The 25,589-nt window shown below is 48.6% G+C and overlaps 1 protein-coding gene across 15 annotated transcripts in view; it reads left to right on the plus strand.

The window, feature by feature from the left end:
- The window catches only part of SCMH1 (Scm polycomb group protein homolog 1), a 76,681-nt gene that overhangs the window by 20,984 nt on the left and 30,108 nt on the right, over positions 1-25,589 (plus strand). For 14 of the 15 annotated variants that reach the window (XR_008573996.1, XM_054802625.1, XM_054802635.1 and 11 more), the window contains 5 exons: positions 2,651-2,719; positions 8,530-8,600; positions 9,399-9,633; positions 12,629-12,717; positions 13,677-13,920. Coding sequence is in view for 14 of the 15 variants with exons in the window: in XM_054802625.1 (XP_054658600.1) it covers positions 2,651-2,719; positions 8,530-8,600; positions 9,399-9,633; positions 12,629-12,717; positions 13,677-13,920 (708 nt within the window). In the remaining variant the exon portion in view is untranslated. Of the gene's footprint in view, positions 1-2,650; positions 2,720-8,529; positions 8,601-9,398; positions 9,634-12,628; positions 12,718-13,676; positions 13,921-15,850; positions 19,076-20,255; positions 20,503-25,589 lie in introns of those variants that run through there. The other variant, XM_054802636.1, reaches the window with a different exon arrangement.

Genomic DNA, 25,589 nt, shown 5'->3' on the forward strand with positions numbered 1-25,589 from the left:
GTCCTACTTACCTGCTTTTTTAATAATGCATTGAACTCTTCCTTTTTTTTGCCTGCAGAAATTCTTGCGTTTCTTTCCCTCTCTGCTGCTTTTGCAGCTTGCTTAATGAGGATTTTTGCATGTTAAAGGTTAACAATAAAATGTAACTTCTTCACCTGCAGAGTGTGGCAAGAGGCTACTTTTGAGTGCACAGATGCTATTAGAGAGCTATCCTGCAACACTGAGAGGAGCGTTACCCATCCTGGGGGGCTTTTGTGCTTCTGACTTAAATACTTTGTGTCCTTTATTCTTGCTTTCTTAAGGAGATGGCAGAATACTGTTCTTATGGGAATACGTTTATAGAAAGGGTATCCTTCCAGCTTTTTCAGTCGTTTGTGTCTTTCTGTGGAGGCTCTTTGTCTTGTCCACATCTAGTGATGCTGTGGCCACACTCCGTGGGTCTCTCCTGTTCATTTGAGGGATAAAACCTGCATGCAGTCTTCCTGTCCACTGTGTGGAAGAGAACATGTCAGGAAGAGAAGATTGCAAAAATAATGGTCCAAAAGCAATTTCAGACATCTTTGGAGCCACCAGGCCACTCTAGCAGTAGCTCATGGCCTGCCTCCTTCAGCTACTTGTCAGGAGATTTCAAAACTTTTCCTGTTTTCTTTTTTGTTCCACAAGGAACTGCTTCTTCTGGGGTCAAGGCGCATTTTGTAGAGCACTACCAAACTGTTGTTTATAATAGCCCTAAAAATGCTTCGTAATATACACGAGCTGCACTGCCCAGCACTCCCAGTGGTGCGTCAGTCAGGCAGCAGCGGTGTGGTGGGTTGAGCCTGGCTGGGGGCCAGGTGCCCACCAGAGCCGCTCTCTCACTCCCCTCATTCACTAAACAGGGGAGAAAAGGCATAACGAAATGCTTGTAGGTCGAGATAAGGACAGGGAGAGATCACTCACTAATTATCGTCATGAGCAAAACAGACCAAACTTAGAGAGGGAATTCATCTGATTTATTACTAAGCAAAACAGAGTAGAGGAATGAGAAAATAAAATCGACTCTTAAAACACCTCCCCCCACCCCTCCCATCTTCCCGGGCTCAACTTCACTCCCGGCTTCAACCTTCCCCCCCCTCAGCGGCACAGGGGGACGGGGAATGGGGGTTACGGTCAGTTCATCACACGTTGTTTCTGCAGCTTCTTCATCCTCGGGGAGGACTCCTCTCATCGTTCCCCTGCTCCAGCATGGAGTCCCTCTCACGGGGTGCAGACCTTCAGGAGCAAACTGCTCCAGCGTGGGTCCCCCACGGGGTCACAAGTCCTGCCAGCAAACCTGCCCTGGAGTGGGCTCCCCTCTTCACGGGTCCACCGGTCCGGCCAGGAACTTGCTCCAGCATGGGCTTCCCATGGGCCGCAGCCTCCTTCAGGTGCCTCCACCTGCTCCGGCGTGGGGTCCTCCATGGGCTGCAGGTGGAATCTCTACACCCCCTCATCCTTCCTCCGTGGGCTGCAGGGGGACAGCCTGCTTCACCATGGTCTTCACCACGGGCTGCAGGGGGATCTCTGCTCCGGCGCCTGGAGCACCTCCTGCCCCTCCTTCTGCACTGACCTTGGTGTCTGCAGAGTTTCTTACATCTGCTCACTCCTCTCTCCGGCTGCAAAAGCTCTCTCTAAGTGTTTTTCTTCTTCTTAAATATGTTATCACAGAGGCGCTGATTGGCTTGGCCTTGGCCAGCGGCGGGCCCGTCTTAGAGCCGGCTGGCATTGGCTCTATCAGACACAGGGGGAGCTTCTAGCAGCTTCTCACAGAAGCCACCCCTGTAGCCCCCCCTGCTACCAAAACCTTGCCACACAAACCCAACACAGGCGGGTAGAGGAGCAAGCTCAGGGCGAGCTCTGCTGCGGCACGCTGCTCTCGCATCCCTCCGTTGGGCTGGAGGTGGCTAGAGACAGGGATGGGCAACCCCACTCTTTGCTCTATTACCTTCCAGACCTGTCTTGGGAACTTTATTTTTTTGCAACTTGGAGGCCCAAAGCTGTCATGAGTAAAGACTGCTCAGATGAGATGTTCTTCAGAGCTGGTGCCATTTTGCAGTGCTCTCCTATGAGCTGCCCAGGACACGCGCGGTAACCCCGTGCTGTGCATGCAAAGGGCAGTTGTGCAGACTTTGGGAGAAGTCCTCTCCCAGTCGCTGGGGAGGGTTGAGGCTGTTGTGTGAGCAAGGCCAGCTGCAGTACTCTGGCGTTGATAAAAAAGGAACGATTCAGGCTCCACTTCTCGGTGTACAAGATCCACGTGAGCTGTTTTTACTGGCTTTTGCATTTGCTCCTCTCAAGCCTTGCCACCTCTTCACACAATTAAAATGATGAAGCTCTAGCAGTTTGCTGCTTTTTACATTATTGCTTGCCATTGTGGGAGAACACTCGCTGGTGAGGACTGGGCAGAGACCAAGATGCAGATACCTTTTGTCACGTCTTCTCGTGAGCTGTGTGGAGGAAGGGAGCACGTCCCATAGGTTTAGGCAAATCATCCATGTTACCTGGGGTCATGACAGCGAGGGCACTCCTCTCCTCAGAGCTGTCTGTAAAGCAGGTGACATGAGCAGATAATGTTGAAGAGTGCGCTAGCTGGCTTCCTTCACTGACACAAATCCTTTATTTCTTGTCTCAGCCATAGACTGGAAAGATGGTAAAAAGCACAAGTACAGCCGCCCGTCAGAGTCTCCCTCCCAGTACCAAGGTAAGAGACCTCCCTGCTCCCTTCTCCAATTTGTGGTTTGTTTGTTGTTTTATTTTCTATAAAAGCTTTTTGAGTTGCTTGGATGTGGGAAACTGCAGCGTGCCAAGTTAGTTTACAGATAAAAACTGCTTTTGGACAGTTCCTCATGTGTTTAATTCTGACCACAGTCAAAAATGGCTGAGAAGACACCAGGGTAAGCCCACAGATGAGCCGGCTAGTTTTTAAATCAGGCAGGATCGAGCAGATCTGTTTCTTACTGCCCAGCCACAAGTGCCAAGGAGTGACTCTGCCCACATTTTCACCTGTGTCCTGGACACAAGGAGCCTCTTATTCCTCCACGAGCTCCTCTTTCATGGTCACAGCAGTGGCTAGCCCAGTCCTCGTTGCTGTAGGAGAGCCATGGTGTGACCTGCACTCCCTCTTCCCCGGTGGCAGGACTTTGGCCCTTACCCCAGCAGCGGTGATGCTGGCGGGCTCAGCAGAGTGCTGGGTGAGGGCTGGCTGTAGCGGCGCAGGAGTCAGTCGCTTCTCGCTCCCTTTGGGGATGGGGTGTCCTGTGCTTGGGCAGGGCAGCTGTGGCCCTGTGCACTGCACCTGCAGGTCGAGTTCGTAAAACTGGCAGCTCCTGCTATCTCTTGGGGGGATATGCAGGTGACTTCCAACTATAGGAAGTTTATGTAAAGCTTGTATTATTTAGCAAAAGATTTTAGGGCCTGTATTTTACTTATAGAGAATAATGATGTCCTTATCCTTAGATTCCTTGTGTCCCTATATTAATGTGATGTCCGTACTTCCCACCGAGTACAGAGTGACAAGAAATTAAATGATTGCCTCGTTAAGCCATTTCTGACAGGAAACACATGTTTGCCTTCGTGGAAGGCTCACCTGTGTTTCTCAGAACCCCTGGGAGAGCTGAAGTGGCTGCTGTGCTTCAGGGGCTTGGTTATCCAGGGCCCCGAGGCAAGACTTTAGGGTCTTGGCCACATTGGACTGTGGCCACCATCAGCCCTCGCCGTTCTCTCTTGGGACATCTCATCTGTCCTTGTCTACCCCTATACTGAAGTACTGTGGATCACAGGTTGGGAAGGACCTCCTCCAAAGGGAGGAAGTTTATTAGCACCTCTGAGATGTCAGAGGACTGGCTGTTGTTCGGTGGCAATGCTGACCTGAAATGAAGCTTTTTGTGAAATTCAGAGGCGTGCTTTCCCATCAGCACTTGTGGTAACCCAGCACACCAACCTCCGCACCTCACTGCATCCCAGGGGTTGCTGGCCTAGGGAGGAAACGCTGCAGATGATACACTGATGTGCACATGTCTGCTTGGGAAATGCATGGTGTAGCAGCGGGGATCAGGGATCGCCTCCCTGCCTGAAGGTGCCCAAAGCTGGGGTATGCAGCAAGGGGGGGGAAACTGTGGCAGCCTTCTGAAAGTCCACGCTGAAAGGATTTCTGCTCAAAGCTAATACTGAATTGGGACACCTCTGAGAAGAAGCAAAGCAGACAGCGTTGTGGTGTTTGAAACCTATTAGTTTTGGCTCGCGCATTCTCGCATTTTCTTCTGAGAAGACAGTGAGCAAGTGGGATCATGTCATCAGTTGCAGCTGCTGCCAATGGAGAATGTGCAGCCGGATTGATGGTTGAGCAAAGTGCCAGGAAGTTATAACGGGTAGGACGTGCAGGAGCTCTGCCGTCGCGGCGGGAGAGCTGACCCCTTGGGAGGCTGCGCCCAGACGTCGGGGAAGGCCACTGTCGCCTTTGGATCTGCGAGCAGAGACGATACTCTACTAATTTTCATACAGAGTTGGCTCAAGCCGTGCTGCTTTCATGTGCTGCCTTGATGCTCGTTAGCAGACACACATATGGGCTGCAGACTTTAATGGGATGCCTTGATCTGAGTAGGGCACGTTCTCCTTCACAGATGTGACCTGAAATGCACATGTATCGTTTCAGTTGGATTGATGACCCCTTGGGAGCTGAAATGCTAATGGAGCCCAAACCAGACTTTGGTTAAAGATATAAACAGAAACTCTGTCTTCATTTAAATTCTTCATTTAAATTCTGGACAAAAGATCAACATTAAATGCAACATGATGAGAATCCAAACACAAGGGTGCAGAGTTGCATTGTTCACAACTACTGTAGTTTGACCCCTTGGGTGTGTGGAGTGTTTTGTGTGTAGTAAATATTTTCAAAGGTTAAGATGTCAGAGCCCAAATCTGACGCTCTGCCTGCAAGTAATATCTCCCTTTGGCACAAGCGCATGGTAAGGAGCTTTCCAAAGGCAAGCAAAAGTGATCGACAGTCACCCTGAGTAGGCATTTTCACAGCTGAGTTACAGGGAGTCATATAGTTTTACAATCCTTGGCTTTTGTTTAGCTCACAGATGTAATTACAAAAATGTGGTGTTTCTCATTAAGTGTCCTTCTCTAGTTTCCTCCTGTAAAGAAGATCTGATATATGTTATAAGGAGGAACATGGTCCGTTCAAGCAATGATCCTTCCAGTCTATGGGAGTATGGTGTGCTCTGCCAGGGAGGGGGGATGAAAGAGAAGGCAGAGACCAGGCAAAATAGAGGGTGATTTTAGGGCTGGTAGGACATTTTGCATATTGTACTGGAAGCTGGGGGTAGCAGCAGAGCGAGTGTTCCCCTTTGCTTTTCAGGTCAGAGAGGATTTCAGTCCCTACAGTCAGCTCTGTCCTAGGACACTCCTGCTCCGTCAGTAAAAAAAGGGACGCTTTAGGACCAGCTGAAGTGCTGGGTTTTATGAAGCAAAGTGATTCACTGGGAATTGAAGAAAAGCCACTAGGGGTTTTTGACCAACACTCAGAAAACATTCTCCAGTGTTACCTGCCCAGGCCAGATAAGAAGCAAGCATCTTGCAGACTAAAATGTCCTGTCCCACTACAGTAAGGCATCCAGTTTATTAATATGAGTAAGAATATTGAGAGAATACAAAATAAAAGATAGTCGGTTAGCGCTAACAAGAAAACAAGCAGGATATTCTCAATGTTTCCCTCTGGCCATATAATCTCAGCACACAGTGAGCCTGTAAAACAGCATTGTTTTGGTGTCCTGGCTGACAGCATGGCTGGTGTGGGGGCTCCGGAGCAGATCTGTTTGAAGCTGCGTGATGAAAGGGAGTGGGTATCGATGTGGCAAGCAGGATTTGGGTACTGCCCAGGGAAGCTAAGGTTGAGAGGCCCAAGTGTGATGTTCCCATCTTCAACCATACACGCTCCTTCTCAAGTACAGAGCTCGGGGTTTGTTGTTTGCTCCCCGATTAAAAAAGCCTTAAGTACCTCCTGCTTTTTTCTATTTTATTGGCAGCTCTCCCTTTGTTGTAAAAAAAAAAAAACCCAACCCAAAACCCCAACTTTTGTGTTATGCCATTTTCTTCTGATTTTTCCTGCGGTTTTTAGGTTGAAGCTGATCATATTTGGTTAACTTTAAGTGTACTTTGAAATTCCTGCTTGAAAAGCATTGTATCGTGAGCTAAATACTATTACTGAATTAATTTAAAACCATTCCCTACATTCTGTGCAGGGCTTCCTCTCGTGCTAAGGCAATGGTGGCAGCCTCCAATTTCAGTACGCAGTTTCTGTCCTGGTTTGAGAGTAATCCTGAAAGAGAAGTGCAGTGTTTAATTGTCCTTGTCATGCCACCTTTATGTAAAGAAATGGCGAATAGTGAACAGAGGAGGAAGGAAGGCTTAACTCTGCTCTATCGGCTCTGTCTTTTCTTAGAGTTTAGAGAAGTCTTTCTGCTGCTCCTGCTTTTCTTTGCAAAATAAGTCACCAGAACCGTGAGTCGTAAGTAGCTGCAGTTCTAGTGTTGTGTGTGTGTCTTCGTATGGTGTTTGGGTCCCAACAGGCTCTAGAATTAATCTCAAATAAGTTCTGTGTCCAAAGACTATTTTTAGAGGCACGCAGCTGTCTCAGAAATTTACTGCTCCTGCTGGGATTGTGCAGCAGCGATCTCGGCTGCAGCATGAGCTGCTGCAGGCAGCAAAACGGCCTCACTTGGTTCAGAGTGAGTGAAAAGTGGAAGGATTAAAACCATGTCTACTTTTAATAGCGAGGGATTGAAACCAGCTGAGGGGAGGCTTCTTTTTTTAAAATAAAATTGTCAAGCGCAGCTGATCCTTTTCGGGATACTTGCTCAAGCCCTGCAGCTGAGGCTTGCACTCCTGGCCCCAGTGCCGTCACCACGGGCATTCTCTATGCTCCATGGACAGGGTCCTCCGAAGGGCCACCCCAGTCTGAGATGAGCCAGATCAGCAACCAGAGTTAAGTGCTGGGATGCAGCAAGGCATTTCCATGCCAGGCGTGCCTGGGTGTGCTTTGGCGGGGTAGTTATTACACATTATTCACACAAAGAGTTTCATTGATGTAACCGAGTGTAAAAGTGTATCTTCAATTAAAGAAAAAGAATTTTGGTTTTGTGAGAGCATCGTTGCAGTTGATCACTGAATTTCTTCATTCATCATGGTGTGATACTGTTGGCTGGAAAAAAAATGCATACCAATGGATGGAAATGTGTACTCTGAGGAATGGAGAGCTGCTGTCAGTCTGTAAACAGAAATATATTCAGCCAGTGTGGCAGCAAAACTATATTTTTTTTCTGTTAATTTCCACTATATTTAACAGTGTGCTAGTTATCTGCATGGGAGGTGGGAAGAAAGCAACGTTTCTTTTATTTATTTGAAGCTAGTAGATTATTGAGTGCTTAAGGCTTCTCTGTGCACGTGAGGCAGAACTAAAGTTACGTGTGCTGACCTTAATGCCTGAATTTTTAGAGGTGTGGTGTGCACTGCAGTAGCTAAAATGGCTCTTAATGTAGCTTTTGTTTTGAAAATAGACTGATTAAAAACTTGACATGAATAGGGGAAGCGGTAGCTGACTCTTTAATTGTGCTGCCACCAATGGTCTTGAAATGACTTGAAAACAGCAGTCTCCTGGGAGCCATTCGGATGAATACAAGTAATGTCATGCTGGAAGGATCCTTTCCCAGCTGCTCAGTTTAAATGGCAGAAGTCATGATTTGCTCGGATCACAAGAGCTTTTAATTCCTCATTTAATAACAGGTTTCCCTGGATGGCATATCGCTTTTACCCTCCCTGCTGTACATGGGAAAGGTGCAGGCAAGGATAAAATACGCTTCCCCTGGCAGTAGCACTCAGTGAAGAGGCTTCGGTATTCACTAAATCCCTGTTTGGAGGACCCCTGCTTCCATCCTGCCCAAGCAATGGACTCCATCTCTGCTTCAGGAAATTAATTGCTGACCTGTCCACTAATTGCTGGGGACGGGCTGATACCTGCTCCGAGCTGCTGGCTCCTGGGGCAGGCTGCATGCGTGCTGGACCAGGGGAACCGTAAAGTCAGCACAGCACAGTTTCCTGTTGATAGGGGCTGCCCTTAGCCCGCAGTGACTGTTCTTAATCCCCAGACTGAGCAACGCGTTTAACAAATAATAGTTCTTAAGGGGCAGTTGTCTGGAAGACTTCACAGATTCCCATCTGTGCTGGGTATTTTATATTAAACTGTAGGTTGTTATCCTCACTTTTTGCAGACCCTCCTCAGCAGCACAGAGGCAGTAAGATGCCATAGGCAGCACCATGCTTTGTTCTGCCTGTCAGCTGCAGTTGTAAATCTTCTGTGGTCACAAACATCAGAGGATCTTGATGAAAACATGTTGCCTGTGAGCACCTCCTCTGTGAGAAGTGGAGAACTGCCAGCGTTAAGAGTCCAGCCATCTCTTTTTCTGAGATCTTTGCTTATCGGTTCCTATTTGAATCCTTTTCTTTTCTCAGGTCACTTCACGTGGGAGAAATACTTGAAAGAGACATGTGCCATCCCAGCTCCTGCCCATTGCTTCAAGCAGGTAAAAAAAGTGAATGAAAACAAGAAAGGCCAAGGGCAATGGTCCATTGGTGATCCAAGGGTTCTGTGTCTGGAATAGGCCCCTTTTCTGGCAAGGAAGATGCTTAAGGATATCAGAGACTTAATAGAAATCTAATTTTGCTGAAGCAGATAAAAAAAAAACATACGTTCAGGCGCTACAAATGTTAGAGTAGTGCAGAAGACTTAACTCTCAGATGTGTATGGATGGGAACACAAGAATGTTTTTTTTCTCTCTGCTGAGCACAGAATCTTGGAGAAAAAATGTTCTGAGTGGGCTGTGATCCAGGTTTTGGTGGATCCTTCCCCGCAAGGAGATTTTTGTTAGAATTCACCAGAGCTTTGTGAATTGAATAGCACCCCCCGCCCCAAGCATTGGGCGCTTGAGCACAGAGGTGATAGCATTGAGTAGAGGGGATACAGGAGTGAATTGGCATGGCACCCCTGGGCACAGACAGAGGGGCAGCAGCACAGAGGAGTATCTTTTTGGGCCTTGGGTCAGGTGGGTGATTGTCCCGAGAAGAGGGGTAAGAGAAAAGGGTAGGTCTTGTTGTCTAGATGATGCAGTACTGAAAGATGGTGGTCTGGCTTACAGATCTGCCAGGTCTCGCCAAACTTTCTTTGCTGCTCTGTGGTGTCTGCTCCCATGCTGTGCTTGGAGGATGCTGTCAGTCTTCGGTAGAATCAGTTCTGATGCTCTTAGGTCTTAAGCTTTATGACTGAGGTGGTGCATATATTGGAAATCTTGCCTCTAACTGGGTCCCTGTTCTTTTCTTTGCAGTCATATACCCCACCTGCAAATGAATTCAAGATCAGTATGAAACTAGAAGCCCAGGACCCCAGGAACACGACCTCCACTTGCATTGCCACGGTGGTGGGTCTGACAGGCGCACGCCTACGCCTACGCCTCGATGGCAGTGATAACAAGAATGACTTCTGGCGGCTGGTGGACTCTGCTGAAATCCAACCCATAGGAAACTGTGAGAAGAATGGAGGGATGCTGCAGCCTCCACTGGGTGAGATGGAGTTCAGCTGTCCAGCAAGCGCCTGCATTATCTGTGGGGAGAACCCAGGTTTTTTTATATTGCTGTGCTTGGGACAGAGACCATGAACAGCGCCTGCCTACACTGTGATGTAGACCAGCCCTGTTAGTTTGGGCTGTTAAACAAATGTATCCCACACCAGGTCTATATTTCCACGTGGACATCGTGGCATGGACAGGGAGATGCTTTAGAGTGTAGGTGAGAGAGGTTTTTGCAGCTAGGTGAGCTGCTTGCACTCTTTGCAGCTCAAGCTCAGGATTAGCACGTGCTGACCATGCTCTTCTGCCTTCTGAAGTTCTCCCTGTGTACCTCAAAGGAAAACCACATTTTCCATGCATTTGTGTGAAAGAATGCCAGAGCCACTCTGTTTCCCAGAAGACACACAAGCAATCGAGGGGACCCCAAAGTCCTGGTGACCCACGGGTGTGGGCAGTAGTGTTGAAGGCAGAGCAACTGTGATGGCCTTTCCTGGGTGACTGCCTGTATAAGGATAGAACAGATCTAGGTTCTTTTTTCTGGGAGACGCCACACAGTCACACAGGCAGTCCTGGCACAGAGCTCTAGCAGTGGCTTGATTTCTGGCTGTTGCCCATTGCTTTAGGCTTCTGATCCCGCTTGCAAGTGCTGTCATCTCAAAGGTGTGCTTGTCATGAAACAGCTGCCATCCGTTAGTGCTTTCCCCTGCACTCCCCCTTCGAGCCTAGCACAGTGCCGGTGTCCAGGTGGAGATACTTTGCTGGGGATCTGTAAATCTTGATGTAGAGAATAACCAAGAGAGCAATTAGGGCTGAGGCATCTGCTGTATCACTGCTAATTCTGACACTGTGATTTCAAAAGCATTTAAATTTTCATTCATGCTGTCTGAGTGTATTTGTGCCCAAGTGTCTTTGGGGCAATAGCTGGTTAGCTGCAGACCATCTGATGGGGAAACATAATGTCTGGAAAGGTTCCCACTGATTTACGTCCTGTCTCATGTGAAGGGCCGCTTGCAATATTTCATCTGTTTGTTTATTTAATTTTGCTTGGCTACAGCTTTATAAATAACCTGGACAGTCAAACACTTCTTCCAGTCTTGTCTTGAGTTAAACACACTTTTTTTTTTTTTTTTTTTTTTTGACACTGGCCAGATGATGAGCTGATTTGCTGGTTCTTTCCTGATTAAGCAGCAAGATTAAGCTGCCTTTGCATTCTGCTGCCCATTATTTTTCAAGTGTTTCATAAATCTCTCTCTCAATTAGCACATCCCCAAATAACATCAAGCCAATCTATAGTGATGCAAGAAACCTTCAGTAGGATACCTTGAGTTACGAATATTTTTATTCCTGTTTTTTTCTGGAGCACCATTTGTGAGCTTTGGTGGAAGTACGGTCTAAATTGCAATGGGACACTTGGGACTGACCTTTGTGAAGAAGGAAGAAACATCAGCAGGTGCATGTTTTGGCACATCACGCCAAAGCCGTGTGTGCGCAAGTCTAATTATAACCTTCCCCTTCATAATTGCTACAGGCAAAGCCTGCTGCAGCCATTAATGTGGAAGCCACCATTTTTCATGTTATTTTCATGCATGCTACTGTCCATTTGCAGACATCTCTTTCAAAGTCTCGTCCCAGGGTGCAGCTCACAGCTCTGCTGCAGGTACCTGCCCTCGCTGGCAAGGATGTGTTCCTCCTGTGCCTTGTCTTGGTTTTGCCAGCAGATGGCAATAAGTGTAATCGAGTTGCAGAGCAAAACTCATTTCTGATGTGCCAGAGAACCAGAGAGTGTTCATACTCTGGACGAAGTCTGCATGCCCAGCTGTGATCTGTATCACCTGCTTAACCTTGGGCCAGACAAGAGTGGTTCTGTTGCACGCAGTGTAAAGACAGGTAACAAATAGCTAGGTCTACAGTTTTCCTTTCTGCCTGCAGAGCATGAGGGCCCAGAAAACACGGCAAGGATTTTCTATGCTCCTTGTAGTATTTTTCTGTTTGTATGCATCTGCTGCTGCTCCCCTTCTTTACATAGATAATTCATATAAAAGGTTATCTTTGCCCCTCTGGGAGCTTAGCTCTCCTATCCCCTGAGGTTTGTGGCAAGCTTGTTTGATTTCTAGGCTGCTTTGACAGAGTTGCAGGGCTGGTAGGGTGGCCTCTACTGAGCTGGCTGTGTTCTGGCATTTCAACCCTGGCAAAACTTTGCCCTGTTAATCATCGTGGGATGCTCTCCTTCTAGGTCCGGTCCCAGGGTTACCTTCAAAACACTGCAAATACAGAAAGCGCAATGCTGTGTTCAGCTGAGCAGCAGAAATTGCCTGTACAGAAAAATGCACATTTAGCAAAGATGATGTTTTGTAATATCTGGAGACTTCTGTTGGTTGTGCAGTCATACTCAGTGCCATAGACTCAGAGCATGTGAATTTGCTTTTTTCTTCCCATAAGCCCCTTCCTATTATTTCTCTACTTTTTTTCACAGAAGGTGTCGAGCCAAAACCTGCCATCCTTTCCTCTAATGGTTAAATCTGTTTCCCAGCCAAGTCACAGCCTCTTTATTTCTTCAGGTTAGCTTCCTGCAGCTCACGCTATAAGGTGGAGGAGGCCACCCAGAAGTTAAGATTCCTTGTTGAGGAAGAAATTTCATAGCCTGAGCATGCACTTACTGATTCATGTCTCCCCTGTAGTAGGATCACTGAAGCTGCCAGCACTAGAGCTGCACAAAGTGCTCTGCCTGCATGGTCAATGTACAGACTTTTGTTATGATAAGCGAATATTGCAGTCAAACATCCATTTCCAGATGTTTCTTTTCAACAACATAATGTTTTGCATTCAGAGTATCTGGAAAATGTCAAACCTGACTCTCCAGCGTGAGGAGGAGGATAGTGTGAGATCACAATGTGTGCCCGCTGTAAAGTTTGCATCAGAGCAGGCATGTGCTGCCGGATCCAGTGGCCTCCACAGCCTTAAAGTCTCCATCTCTGCTTCCTTCTCTGCAGGCTTTCGGCTGAATGCCTCCTCTTGGCCCATGTTCCTTCTGAAGACTCTGAATGGAGCAGAGATGGCTCCTGTCCGGATTTTTCACAAGGTATTTTACTGTACTGTTTGTGAAGACATCCTTCTGGCATGTCCCCTTCACTGCAGAGCACCAAAATCACAGCTGGCATCTCATGTGAGATCTGCTCATCCCAGAGGAGATGAACATTGCCCAGCTCTGCCACGGTGCTGCTTCTCTAGGACAGACCTGTACCCTCTGCTGCTGTGTCGTAGCAGTGCGAGGATGCAGGCAGAGGTCTACTAAGAAAGTGTCTTCAGCTTGAGATATGTTCTTGTTTTTCACTTGGGCTGCAGATGCTACTCAAAGTCAGGAGTGCAATATGTGAAAATCAGCACACCTCTCTGAAACTTTTTAATGTCCTAGAGCTTGTAAGGAGTGCAAATACTGCTGTGAGGCAACACTGCAAGTATGATGATGTAGTTTGTGTTCTCGCACCCTTAGTGAAGTCAGAGACAGAAGCCAGTCTAGAGGCGTATGCTGTGGTATGGGATGGCTGATGTGGCTTTAGTGTATCTCAAATATAAAAGACTAGGAAGATCAAGCCCCAGGTAAAGATGGATGACGGGTTTCTCACATGTCTAGCAAACCTGAAGGTAGGGGAAGAATGGTTCTGAGACACAAGGTGAGAGTTCTGAGACACCAGGTGAGAGTATCCTACAGAGGTTCTTTTCTTCGGAGCTTTATTTTCTGCCTGGGTTGCATGGCAGAGTTGTCCCAGGGTGCAGTGTTAACGTAGCACTGTCTGGATTTGGTCCAGCAGCCAGGTGATGCAGAGCAGTCGGTAGTGGACTTAACTGCCCCTTGACTTAAAGGACATGTGGTTGCGTAGCTAGTCCAGTGCATGCACACCTAATTGGGGTTCAAATCCAATCCACTAACTTCTTCCTTCATCTGCTCGTGGAGGTGAGTGTGCTGATGAAGGGAACAGCTCTGGTCTGGGGAGGCACTGGCACATCCTCTTTGAGCACATTTTCAACTTCTTCTTGTAGGAACCACCATCTCCATCACAAAACTTCTTCAAGACAGGTATGAAGCTGGAGGCAGTGGACAGGAAGAACCCTCACTTCATCTGCCCGGCCACCATTGGGGAGGTGAGAGGTTCTGAGGTCCTCATAACATTTGATGGCTGGAGAGGTGCCTTCGATTACTGGTGCCGATATGATTCCCGGGACATCTTTCCCGTAGGCTGGTGCTCGCTGACTGGAGATAATCTGCAGCCCCCTGGAACAAAAGGTAAGGCCCACGTTGTTGCTTAGCTGTCTTCCTCCTCCACTCAGCTCTCAAAGAGCAGCAAAACAGGCAGAGGCTAGCAGCAAGGGCATCTGGGTGCCCTGTCTGGCTTTCTTATGCTGCTTCACGCATGGTAAAGGTACAGATGATCAAACCTATTAGCAGCGTAACAGCCTGGCATCAAGGCGCTAAGGAACAGCCATCTGTAAAGATGGGCAAGATGATGGCTGGTGGTGTACAACATTGCTGATGTCTGCTCCTCTTCAGGAATTTCCTCAGAGTTTTTCCTGTATGCAGGAACATACATTCCTAGGGACTTTTTCACAGGGAGACTGACTGGGCTATTTGTGGATATAAGGGAATAATGAGAACTATTAAGTTGCAGATCTGTGCCTGTTTGTACTTCTGAGAGTTACCTTGCTCTGCCTTATGCTATGATCTCTGCTGTAAACATGGAAAGAGCAAGTCTGAATCAGGTTGTACTTGCCTTGTTCCTAGAACTGTGATTGTTACTTAGGAATGGTATTGGGGAATTTGCTGCCTTGCAAAGGTCTGAGTGTTGGCTGTTGAGTTTCAGACACGTCTCTAGCTTGCTAGCATTGCAGTTGTGTTTAGGACCAGGGGAGCTGTCATTGTCCCCATGCATATCCCACTGGCATTTGCTGGCTGGCAAGTCTGGCACACGCTTGTCAATGAAATGAGAAGCAGGAGGGCAACCTCTGTACTGGCTGGTAACTGAAGGATTACTTAGGAAAGGCATTTCTCTAATGAGACTATTCCTCTTGAAAATCCAGGGTCAGCTTGTGCTAACCCCTTCAGCTGGTGCTTTCCTGCCGTCCCTTGATGTGAGCCATTGCTGTCTCCCGTGCTGCAAGGATAGTGTCAGGGTGGATTGCCTGAGGTTGTCTCGCATGGCCTGTGTGAAAGCCAAGCTGTGGGCTCCCCTCGGGTGGAGATGATTTCAGTTATGTTGGGAACTGAAAGGCACTCTCACTGTTTATCTTGGATTTCTGCATTTGGCCTTGCTGTTCCCACTTTCTCCCTCTCTTCCTGCTGTTTGCGTCCTGCCTGCTGCCACCCTGCAGGCTCTGCAGAGCTGCTGGGGACCTCCCAGCCAGTGGCTGACGTCTCCAGCAGTGCCCTGGCGTCAGGGGCTCTTGCCTAGGGTCTCTAAGTTGCTTCTCAGGTACTGCACGAGTGGCTAAAGACATGCTTGTGTTGGGTGGGAGCTCTCCTGGAAGCAAACTGGGGGTGGAGGGTTTCAGGAACAAGGTGGAAGCCATCTTCCCAGGAGAAGTGGGAACCTCCATCTGACCCGTGGCACCTGGTGCAGGCAGCTCTGTTCCTCCCCAGCCTCCCTGTGCCAGGGGCTGAAGCTGTGAGTGAGCAGAGCATCCAGAAATAACACCCCATCATGGGGGCAACACCGTGGTAATTTGGAGCCATCTTGAGAAACATTTGCTTCCCCCCTTGGCAGGCAGCAGTGGCAGGCTCTCCCTCTCCCATTGGCACCACTGGCAGCAACTCTGCAGTTCCCGCTTATGTACAAAAATAGTGAACCTTGAACGTCACATCTCCTCTCTTCCAGGCAGAGGCAGCCCTTGCTCTCAGGCAGATTTCTGCTCTCCTTGCTGTGTTTTTCAAGTACTGGAGCAAGAGCAGGGGTTGGCAGAGGTTGCATGAGCCATACAAAAATGTCGTGAAGTCAGGATCAGCCTTGTCTTTGTGGTATTTTACTTTCCTCTCTGTGGCTACCCCCTCCCTTTCCTGCCCCAGACTTTCCAATTTCTACTTTGTGGGATTAACCCAAAAGAAGAGAGCGCTGGGAACTTTCCTCATTTGTAATTAAATTCCTCCCTTGTTCCTTTACCCTCAGCCCTGCTTTGGAGGAGCGTTGAGCACAGTCCTCCCAGGACCTGAAAGTGCTGCTTCTGGCAGGGTTGGAGGATGCTTCACTGCAAAGGGATCCCCCTTTCCTTCAGCTCCAGTAAAGCTTCCCTGTGTGCCAGCCTGGAGCCTGCAGGACCACACAGTGGAGTTGTGGAGGTTCCTTTTCCTGGTGGGAATTCCCCTTAAATCAGGGAGAGCCAGGGAGACACGGAGGAGGTCAGTGCTAACCGTGGTTATACCAGACTCTGCTCACGTGCCGGACTGACCGTCTTGCCCTGAGCGGGTGGTACCGCAGGGTGAGATGGCTGGGGGAGCTGAGAAGTCCTGCAAAGAGTTAACTCCATTGAGACTAATGGCTTCCTGGGGCTGAGTGAAGAGAGGCCTGTGAAATGAGCTCATGTTCACGGGAAGCAGAACTTCAAAGAGGCATGTTTATTTAATGCCGGTAACTTAATTCAGCTCTAATCTGTCCCTTCTGCTGGTTGCCAGCAGAGGTGGAGGAGTGCAGGGCTTCTCCCAGGCACATCCCCTCTCCGGCTCTGGGGCCTCCCGCTCCCACCAGTGTTTGCTTAGCTGGGGCGGCTGGGCAGGGTGCTGGTGGAGCTGGGGCCCGGCCAGCCACGCTGAGGGGAGCTTTCAGGAGGGCAAGTGTGTGTGAAGGGAGGAAAGGGAGGTCAAACGGCGAGGAAGAACAGCTCTCTGCGCACCAGGTTGGTAATTACATTGCTGTCAGGATGTGCTGTCTGTGCGGTGGCCTGCTGGGAAAGCTCCGCCACGGCCGGCGGCCAGATGGCTGTGGGCTCCCGGGGGTCTCCTGGAGCTCCTCTCTTGATGCTTGGAGCTGGGGGGTTCAAATAAACACGTGCCGCAGGGGAAACAGCTCTGGGGGTGCCTACGCACGTGGTTGGTCCTGATCCTCTGCTCTGCATCAGCTGGCGGGCTGGGGTTGGGGGTCGGCTCTGCTGGGCTTACAGAGCAAGGCGCATCCTCAGTTTCTCCACACCGGCTTGGCAGCAGTTGGAGAAGGCAGGTCCCCGTGACTGTCCCAAAGGCAGGGGGCTTCTGTGGAGGTGCAGCATTCCCACCCATGCCAGCGGGGCACTCCTGGGGTTGTTTCTTGGGCAGGAATCCCCACTCCACCCTTCACACGTAGTGTTCAGCATCTTAGATGTTTTTTCATGCCTCTTACACATGTGCTTTTTTACCCTTAAACACATACCCTGGGCTTTTAGGAAAATAAGGTGAGGTGGACTTCCTGTTAAACTAAGTGCTGGATGGCAGCTCTGAGTTCTGCTCGAAGGGCAAACTGTTAATGCCTTGCACAGGAGGTGCTCATGAGTTGTGGGTTCATTCCAGAGTTTTAGAAATTAGCTTTTTTTTTTTTGACTGTTTCCAGAAGAGCTGTTTGCACATCCGTTCTTACTGAGTCAAGCAGTCATCCTAGAGAAATATTGCTTGAGGAATATTAATCTATCACAGCACATATAAATAAACCAGCTGAATTAAGGTCGTGTGGGGCATCAAACCCAAACTTATTGCAAAGGTTTTGGACTTTCCTGTTGCATGGTGGGGTGAGAATTAGGGCAAAACAGAGGAGAATGGTGTTTCTCCATCATTAGATATTGCAGCACAGAAAAGCAAGGCCAAAATACATTGTGTGCACATGATGTGGATTTTTTCAGCATAAAACCCTGAAGGTGTGTTGGGAAGGAATTATCCACATCTGCCAGGCCTGCGTGCTTTTCCGTTTGAGTCATGTAGTGACTCAACTGACATTGCAGTAGACGCAGAGCAGAGGTAGCTGATATTTCTCAATCTGAGAGTTTCAAGGTTTGGATTAAGTCGTGATGCACATAAGCAGTGTACAAGTCTGTGCACTGTAGCAATGTTAGGTAGAAATATAAATTGGGAGGAAAACAGAGATTGAAGGAGGAAGATACGTAGGTCAGCCATTGTGGGTTAGCCCCGGTGGACAGCTGAGCCCCCCCGCAGCTGCTCGCTCGCCCTCCCAGCAGGATGGGACAGAGAATCGCAAGGATAAAAGTGTGAAAACTGATGTGTTGAGATACAGACAGTTTAACAGGTAAAGCAAAAGCTGCCCACGCAAGGCAGAGCCAGGCATTCGTTCCCCACCACCCATGGCAGGCAGGTGATCAGCCATCCCCAGGAAAGCAGGGCTCCATCACGCCTAATGGTGACTTGGGAAGACAAACGCCATCACTCCGAATGCCCCCCCTTCCGTCTTCTTCCCCCCAGCTTTATTTGCTGAGCATGATGCCATATGGTGTGGAATATCCCTTTGGTCATTGGGGTCAGCTGTCGCAGCTGTGTCCCCTCCCAGCTCCTTGTGCACCCCCAGCTACTCACTGGCCAAGGCACCATGAGAAACAGAGAAGACCTTGACACTGTCAAGCCCAGCTCAGCAATAGCTAAAACTTGGGGGTGTTATCAACACTGTTTTGGTCACAAATCCAAAACACAGCACCATGCGAGCTATGATTAAAGAAAGTTAACTCTATTCCAGCCAAAACCAGTACAGTGCTTTTGGAAAAACTTTCTGCATGGGTTTTTCTTTTCCTAAACTTCCTGCTCCATGGGGAGTCTATAAGCAACTTGAGTTTTCTGGCTCTTCAACAGGACAGAAACAATCCTGTTCTCAGGTCACTGACATAAGTGGAGCGCAGATTTGGAAAGCTGCTCTGGAGAGTCCCTCTCCATTATAAGCAGTACAGAAAATCAATGTTAAGGATCAACCTAAGAATGCGGATTGTTGCTTCGTCACTTTAAATCATGTCTGGGGAGAAAGAGCGAAATGGAGGTGCCGCTGCTAAGTTTCAGGGCAAAATGGATTGAAGAGGGAAATATGAGACTGTGATAAGAATCACTGAGAAGAAAGAAGAAAGAGATAAGAGGCTGGTTAATGATTGTATTTTCTGGGGCCACCTGCCCTCAGCGGGGAGGTGGGATGAAGGAAATCCCTCATGAACAGGCCTTGCAGAGAGGAGATGCAACTGTTTCCATGGGAAAATTGGGTTTTCACAACCGATCACAGACTAGAGAGAAGTTCAGTCCTTTGTAGTCAGGGAAACACGTTGGAAGAGGATGCATGAGAAGTTACTTTCTGAAGAGGTTTGTGGGATGGAGAGCTGTGAGCCCCTGGGGGAAGAGGAACCAACCTGGGGTCTTGTCAGGTACCTCTGCGAGGTGGCTTCCAGCTCTGAGCTCTTCACCTGAGGAGGTGATGCACCGAGGAGTCCGTCTGTGCCAGGTAAAGGGCCACAGCCTGGGAAAAAGGGACTGAGCAGATGGGATCGGGGCTTTCTGCCTATAGATGCTGATTGTGGGCACAAGAATCCTTGAGATTTTCTGCAAGGTCTGGGTCTTTACACAAGAAAGCATGTAGAACGTTTTTATTTACACACTAGCTTTAAATTTCAAAGAAATTTCTGGGGTTTATGCTACAGCATCAGGAACTTTAGTTGTGATTTGCCTCAAAAAGTGTGAGACATTTACAGGACCCCCAGGAGCCCTGCTTACAGCTAAGCGCTCATGGCTCTGTGCAGGATCCCCGCAGTACTGCTGCAGGAAGATGCTGTGGCAGGGGCAGTCTTCCCTGCAGCTCATTTTCCAGGTCCTGAGAAATCCAGGTTTAATCCATGCCTTCCCCCCACACACATGTATACACACACTTCCTCCACTGTAATCGTGTCCCTTGAGTCTGCTCATGCATGTTTAGTACATCACTGCTGGAGGTCAGGGAAATACTCTAACCTTAAAAACAAGGATGCAGGGACACACGCAGCCTGCAGCAACCTGCCCACAGTCACAAGTATCGCTGTCAAAGTCTGTAACTGAGAAGGTCCTTGTGCTGTTCCTCCATTTGGGCTATGCCTCTGGCCGCTGCCAAGTTCCTCTGGAGTTCCCTGGTGGGTTTGTTACACCCTTTTCCACCCTTCTGGACCCTTTGTAACAGAGAGAGGGGTGACACCATGCTGGGTGTGGGAGAGGGGCAGCAGTGAAAGTGTTAAGGCTGGGCGGGCAGAGCTGGAAGCAGCCCCGGCGCTGGAATTTGGAGGAGTGGAGTTGCTGCCCTGGCACCAGCCCAGCTGGCGGAGAGGCCCCTCGCCCAGCCAGGTCGGCAGAGCTAACACGGAGCACGTCCTCCTGGCCGCTGTACCAAGGCCGACGGGGAGCTGCAGTGAGTGTGTGGAGACCCTGGTGCTCAGCACGATTCAACAGCGGCACTTGCCTCAACTGCCTTCGCCTGGGTCTGCTGCAAGCTGTCGGCACGCTGCTCCCCCTCCCTGGGCTTGGCTGCCTTGAGAGTGTTTCCCTCTTGCTTGCAAAGCAAGCAAAAGTTAATAGTTTTAGATAGTTACCATGGGGATATGTTGAAGTGGAGCTTGCATCCACTCCTGGACTCGCCATCTGTTGCATGCATTACACAGCCCGCCCGTATTGCCGAAGAGACCGGAGCGTGCTGGCAGGGCCTGGCCTGCCCTTGTGTGGGTGCTGCGCCGGGAGCTGTAACTCCAGGAGGTCGCAGAGAGGCACAGAATGCTGACCCTGGAGAGAAACTTCATGAAGTTCTTCACGTTTTGCCACCGTTGCTGCCATCTGATTTATTGGTTAACTGCTTGGTGTCTTCAAATGAAGATAATGATCAGATGCTAGATTTTCTGCCCATGGGAAAAGGTAATGTGTATTTTATGACTTTATTTTTGATGTTGCTTGGTTTCTCCTCCTCCTATGGGGTGAGAACACAGCAGTGGGTGGAGGTGCTTCATCAGGAGTAGCTGGCAGGGTAACACTCAGGTGAGCTCCTGTGCTTCATTGCTTGGAGGAGATGGAAAAATATTAATTAATATTAATAGTAACTTCAGGACTGAGCTGGGATTTGGAACTCATACATCAAGCTGGGTGACGTTGATGTGTGTCAGGGTGGCTGGATTTGGGACCACACAGGTAGAGCTTCTGCACCAACGGCAGGAGAAGGTTACACAAAGAAGTTCAGCATTTTCTCTTTTACCCGCAAGTCTAATGCACGTGCAGCTGTGGTACCTTGGTGTTGCTGCCTTTGAGACTGCTATCGGAAGATCCCAAGAAAAGCTCTTGAGCTGTTTGGAGCACGGAGCCAAGGCGCTTAGCAGTAATCCCGGCTCAGCTCGGATGTGTGTCCTGGAATAACCGTTGGCTTTAGAGGTCTGGGGGCTTGGGCAGGAGCAGCACTGGAGGGTGTGCTGCTCCCTGACCCTCTTTGGATGCTGACAGTGCCCGCAGCTCAGCAAACAGGAAATCTGTGGCTCAGTGGGAGGAATGAGTCTGGCGTGTCAAAGACCTGATGTTACTGCGTGATGTCTCAGGGCTGGCAAGAGCCTCTGAGAAGAGGAGCTGACCTGGAAAGGCAGAGTTTTCACTGTCCCCCAGCCTGTCCTTAATACCAGCGTCTCGGCCTTCCTTCCCTGCTTCCTGGCCCAAAACAGGGTTTTAAAATCTCAGGATGTTACTGAGTCTTTGGAGGACGTTTCTACAGGAGCATCGCTATTGAAACCTTCCTCTCTTTGGGTGAATAACACTGGGGTTGCCACTCCATTTCTGCAAGATCTCTGACCGTTAACAATGCTTCTGCTGATGGGATGTGGTGCAAGGCTGTGCGTGAAGCTTGTGTCAGCTGAAGGTCTGAGTGCTTTCAGGATGGAATTGGACAAACTCAAGGAACAGCAACGGTCTGGGGCTTTTATTTTGGGGGGTCTAAAAGTGTCTGACTCGGGGTGTCCTGAGCTGCTGGTTACAAGTAGGGCTGATGTCTCTCCCTAACCATCCTCTGCTGCCAGGTTTGGAGCCAGAGTTAATAAGTCTGAAGTGTGCCCAGTGTATCTTGAGGATAGCTGCAGGGAGAGAGCACCGTTTCCCATCTAAATGAAGTGTTTTAAACGCTTGGTACTAAGAAGCTTCACGTTGAGGATTTGGGACTCCTAGTTTCTGCTTGTCACCAGCACACATACGCCAGCCGTTGGTGACAGGAGCTTGGTCCCTTGTAGGGATGCGGCTTCTGATGCGGACAAGTACCAGAGTAACCAGAATGATTGACCTGAGTCTTCTCACAAAGGTCTGTAAAGGCTGCACATGGTTAATGGGTGGTTGTGATTGGAGCAGCGTGTGCACATATGGGAGAAATGGACCCATTTTGGTGGAATTTTTCACAGTGACTCCATGGGAGCAAGAACATTACATCATCTTCTCGTGACCTACTGGGTAGCTTCTTTGGTTTTTTGTTTCCTCCCTGTGTTTTGGAGAGGGGAAGTAAATGTTGTTGAGCTCAGCTCTGACCCTGGCTTTGGTGAACAAGTGTATATTGCCATGGCGTGTATTTTTATTTGATCTAGGAAATTCGTACTGAATATACAGCCCTTCTTGTTATAAAGATTGGACCTCTTGCAGCTTGTCACAGTTCTCCTCTTGATCTTCAGTATTTTTATAACTTCTGAACAGCTTTAAAAAAGAACAAAAGGTGGAATGAGCCGCACCCACCTGGCAGTCTCCTTGTTCTTTGTGCACTGATATGTTGAAGGTGTTCTGCTAATATTTAACCAGGAAGCCAAAGCTAAAAAAAGAGCTTTAGAGAAGATCAGAACAAGCAGAAACCCCAGGAACAGTCCTGAATAACCTGAATATGGCAAGAGTACAGAAACGTTTTGATTCTCAACATGGGGCTTTGGAAACCCACTGATAATTAACTCCCAGGGGCGGAAGACATGATCAGTCAGTAGACTGGCTGTGGTGGCCTCTCATATTTTCACTGAATGTATGTCCTTGAGCTAGCTGGATAGCCATGCCGTTGCAACCTTCCTGCGGGCTCTAACTCTGCGAAGCAACTAGCGAGCTCTGTCCTGCGGCAGGCATAATTCAGGTTGACTTGGATGTGCTTGCACAAGCTGAAGGCTCACCCAGTCTGCAGGTTGGTTGCTTCCTAAGACCACAGCTCTGGGATTTTCTTGAGGACTATGGGTACGTATTCTGCTGCTGGCCTCTCCTGAAGCACTAAGCCTGGAAGAGCTGCAGTACGACGGTTTTCCTGAGGTGTGGAAATGAGTTTGTTTATGTTGTCGGTCACTGTGTCAGGAACAAAGGTGCCAGTTCTGCTCATGTACCATCTACTGAGCAGCTCCAGGGGGTCACAAGTGGGCTCTCACAGTTGCTGCTGGAGTACTCACCATGTGCCCATTGGCATTGTCATGCAGGAGACGATCTCAGCCTGGCTTCGGGGTAATCAAATTAAGCTTGAGTATTGAAATTCAGATTTTTACTTGATTTTGTTCTGACTTTGCCAATGAATATTGACATTGCCGTTTCTCCTGGAGCTCCCTGCTTGCCCCTGTATGTCTTCTTTCACCCGCTCGTGCATCCCCTCAGTCAGGATCTTGAGTTCCGACTCTGCTGATGCGTTTCTCATGCTGGAGCTGCCCAGCTCAGTTCTCATCTCCTTTTTGTAGTTCAGAATTTCTCTGGTTTAATCCCATAGCTGCTTCACAGCTGATTAAAACAACACACCGTTACAACAGCTTTTTTTTTTGCAGTGGACTGGAGAAGATGAGACTAACGGGGGTCACAGCAAGGAGGAACTCGGGTTGTGTTGCAGCCAGTTTATTTGGAATAATAGGTAGTGGGATGGGGACAAAGGAAAACTGCTGATTTGGGATGTGAAGAGGATGATTATAGACAAAATTGGCATTTGCTTGTCCTCTGCATTTGAACCATATGCCCCAGTAAGCTCATTGCAGCTCCTTGTTGTCCAACCTGGTACCTGGGCCAGGAGGAGGAACTGTGCTGCAGGCTGGGGGAGCTGGTAGCCTCTATGCTGCACCTGCAAAGGAGCATCTAACTGGCCTTGCAGAACTGGACCCAGAGTTAAGTTGTCTGAGCCCTGGAGAAATAAAAATCGATGCTGGCACAGAGCACAAGCCAAGGCCACCAGCTTTGTAAAAATGGGCTGCAAAGATTGCTGGGCACTGGCTCGTACAAGCGAGTAGTTCTCTAAGGGTGGTGAGGATTCTCTGCATGGAATAAACAACAGCACTGTTGCAGTATGGGCTGTAATTCTGTTGAGGGCTTCCTGCACAATCCAGACCTGCACGCTAAATCCCTCGAACCAGTCCCACTGTCCAAAACTGCCATGTTTCTCTGTGGTGTAAATGCCTGTGCCAGGTCTGTTCCCAGCATGGGCTTTCTGCTCCTTTGCTTTGCCTTCTGGGAGCTGGCAGAGGGGATGGCAGGGAAAAGGGGCTGAAGAAGCAGGAGCGTGCTGCTCCTCCAAGCTCCAGCCATATAATTGGCAGCGTGAAATGTTTATGGATGGTTGTGCAGATGTTCAGAGCAAACGTGCTGAGAGATGAGGGTCTTATGAGCTCCTGTTTGGGGAGAAACTTGCTTAGTTTCTCCAGTGGTGGCAGGTGTGATGCCATTTTCTCTTACCCAAATGCTAGCCTTCGCAGTATTTTATAAAAAAAGATGCATAACTCAGTTTACCCATACATTTTATAATGCTACCCAGTGGGTACAAAGCAGTTAATTTCTTTCCTGTATGGGGGAGAAATTAAGCCCTGGGGTTTGGGACTAAGTAAATCTGTGCGCTCAATGCTAAACTGAAAATTACTTTTGCTGAGGATGAGAATTTGGGCATCCTTGCTCTTCACAGCACTGTCACTGTCTTTGTCTCCGATCATGAGCCAGTCACTTATCTCTGTTTATTTTGCCATCAACAGAATGGGGACTGTGCTGACCCCCAGAGTATTTTAATAAATAATTCTATTGTGTTGCACATTCGGAACACTTGTTGTGCCAGGTCTCAAAGCACTTCCCCCTGCATTGAGGAATATCTGCACACATAGGTTTATACTCTAATAAGTGCCAATAATTGCAAAGTTATAATAAGAGTAACTGTCTCTGAAATGATGCTGGAAACTAGTTAAAAACATTAAAAGATATTTTACATTGTATGCTAAGCAGAAGAGCCAAAGCAGTGTGAAGGAACTCTTAAAAATGCTCAATCTGATCAAAGAGTTTTCTTAATAAGAACAGTGAAGGGCAGACTCGGGATGGCTCTTGGCATGTAGCAGGGCAAGGCAAAGCTTAGCCCTGGCTGAAGATATCCCCAGAAAGGCTGGAACTCTGTGGAAATGAGAATGCAGGGATTGGCTGCAGGTTTGGCGACTTTTTGCTTGATTTTTAACCAGCGTAATGAGGATTTCTGTTCAGTTGGTTTCTACCATGACATCCAACATGCTGATCTCTCATTTTTCCAAAGTGGAATCTTTTTCCCTGGTTCTTTCTGGCCAGTGCTGTGATTTGAGCTGATGTTCTTGTGCAGTGAATGTTATAGCCCACGTTCTCCCTCCTGAAGGAGCACCAGGCAGCTCAGAGGCCCTCATTTTGCATCTGAAGGTAGGAGTGGTTTTCTCCACTCATTGCTTTATATTTATCGGCGTGACAGTCACTTGCTGTTTTCTTGCCCTGAAACTCAGTCTCCTAGCTTCTCTTGGGAGCTGCTCACGGGCTGCCACCATACTGTCTACCTTGGGAAGTGTCAATCATGAGAAAACACACTTTGCTTATCCCCTCAACAGGTCACTCATGAATACACTAAGCAGTGCAGATCCCGCTGCGGATCCCTGTGCACTCCACATAGACCTCTTTCCTCTGCAAGAATGACTGTTTGCTCTTACCTCTTCTAACCCTTGATTTATCCTTAGAGAAACTTTTCCTCTTATCCCATGGCTCTTTAA

The sequence above is a fragment of the Grus americana genome, chromosome 23, assembly GCF_028858705.1.
Source record: "Grus americana isolate bGruAme1 chromosome 23, bGruAme1.mat, whole genome shotgun sequence".
Classification (NCBI taxonomy): Eukaryota; Metazoa; Chordata; class Aves; order Gruiformes; family Gruidae; genus Grus; species Grus americana.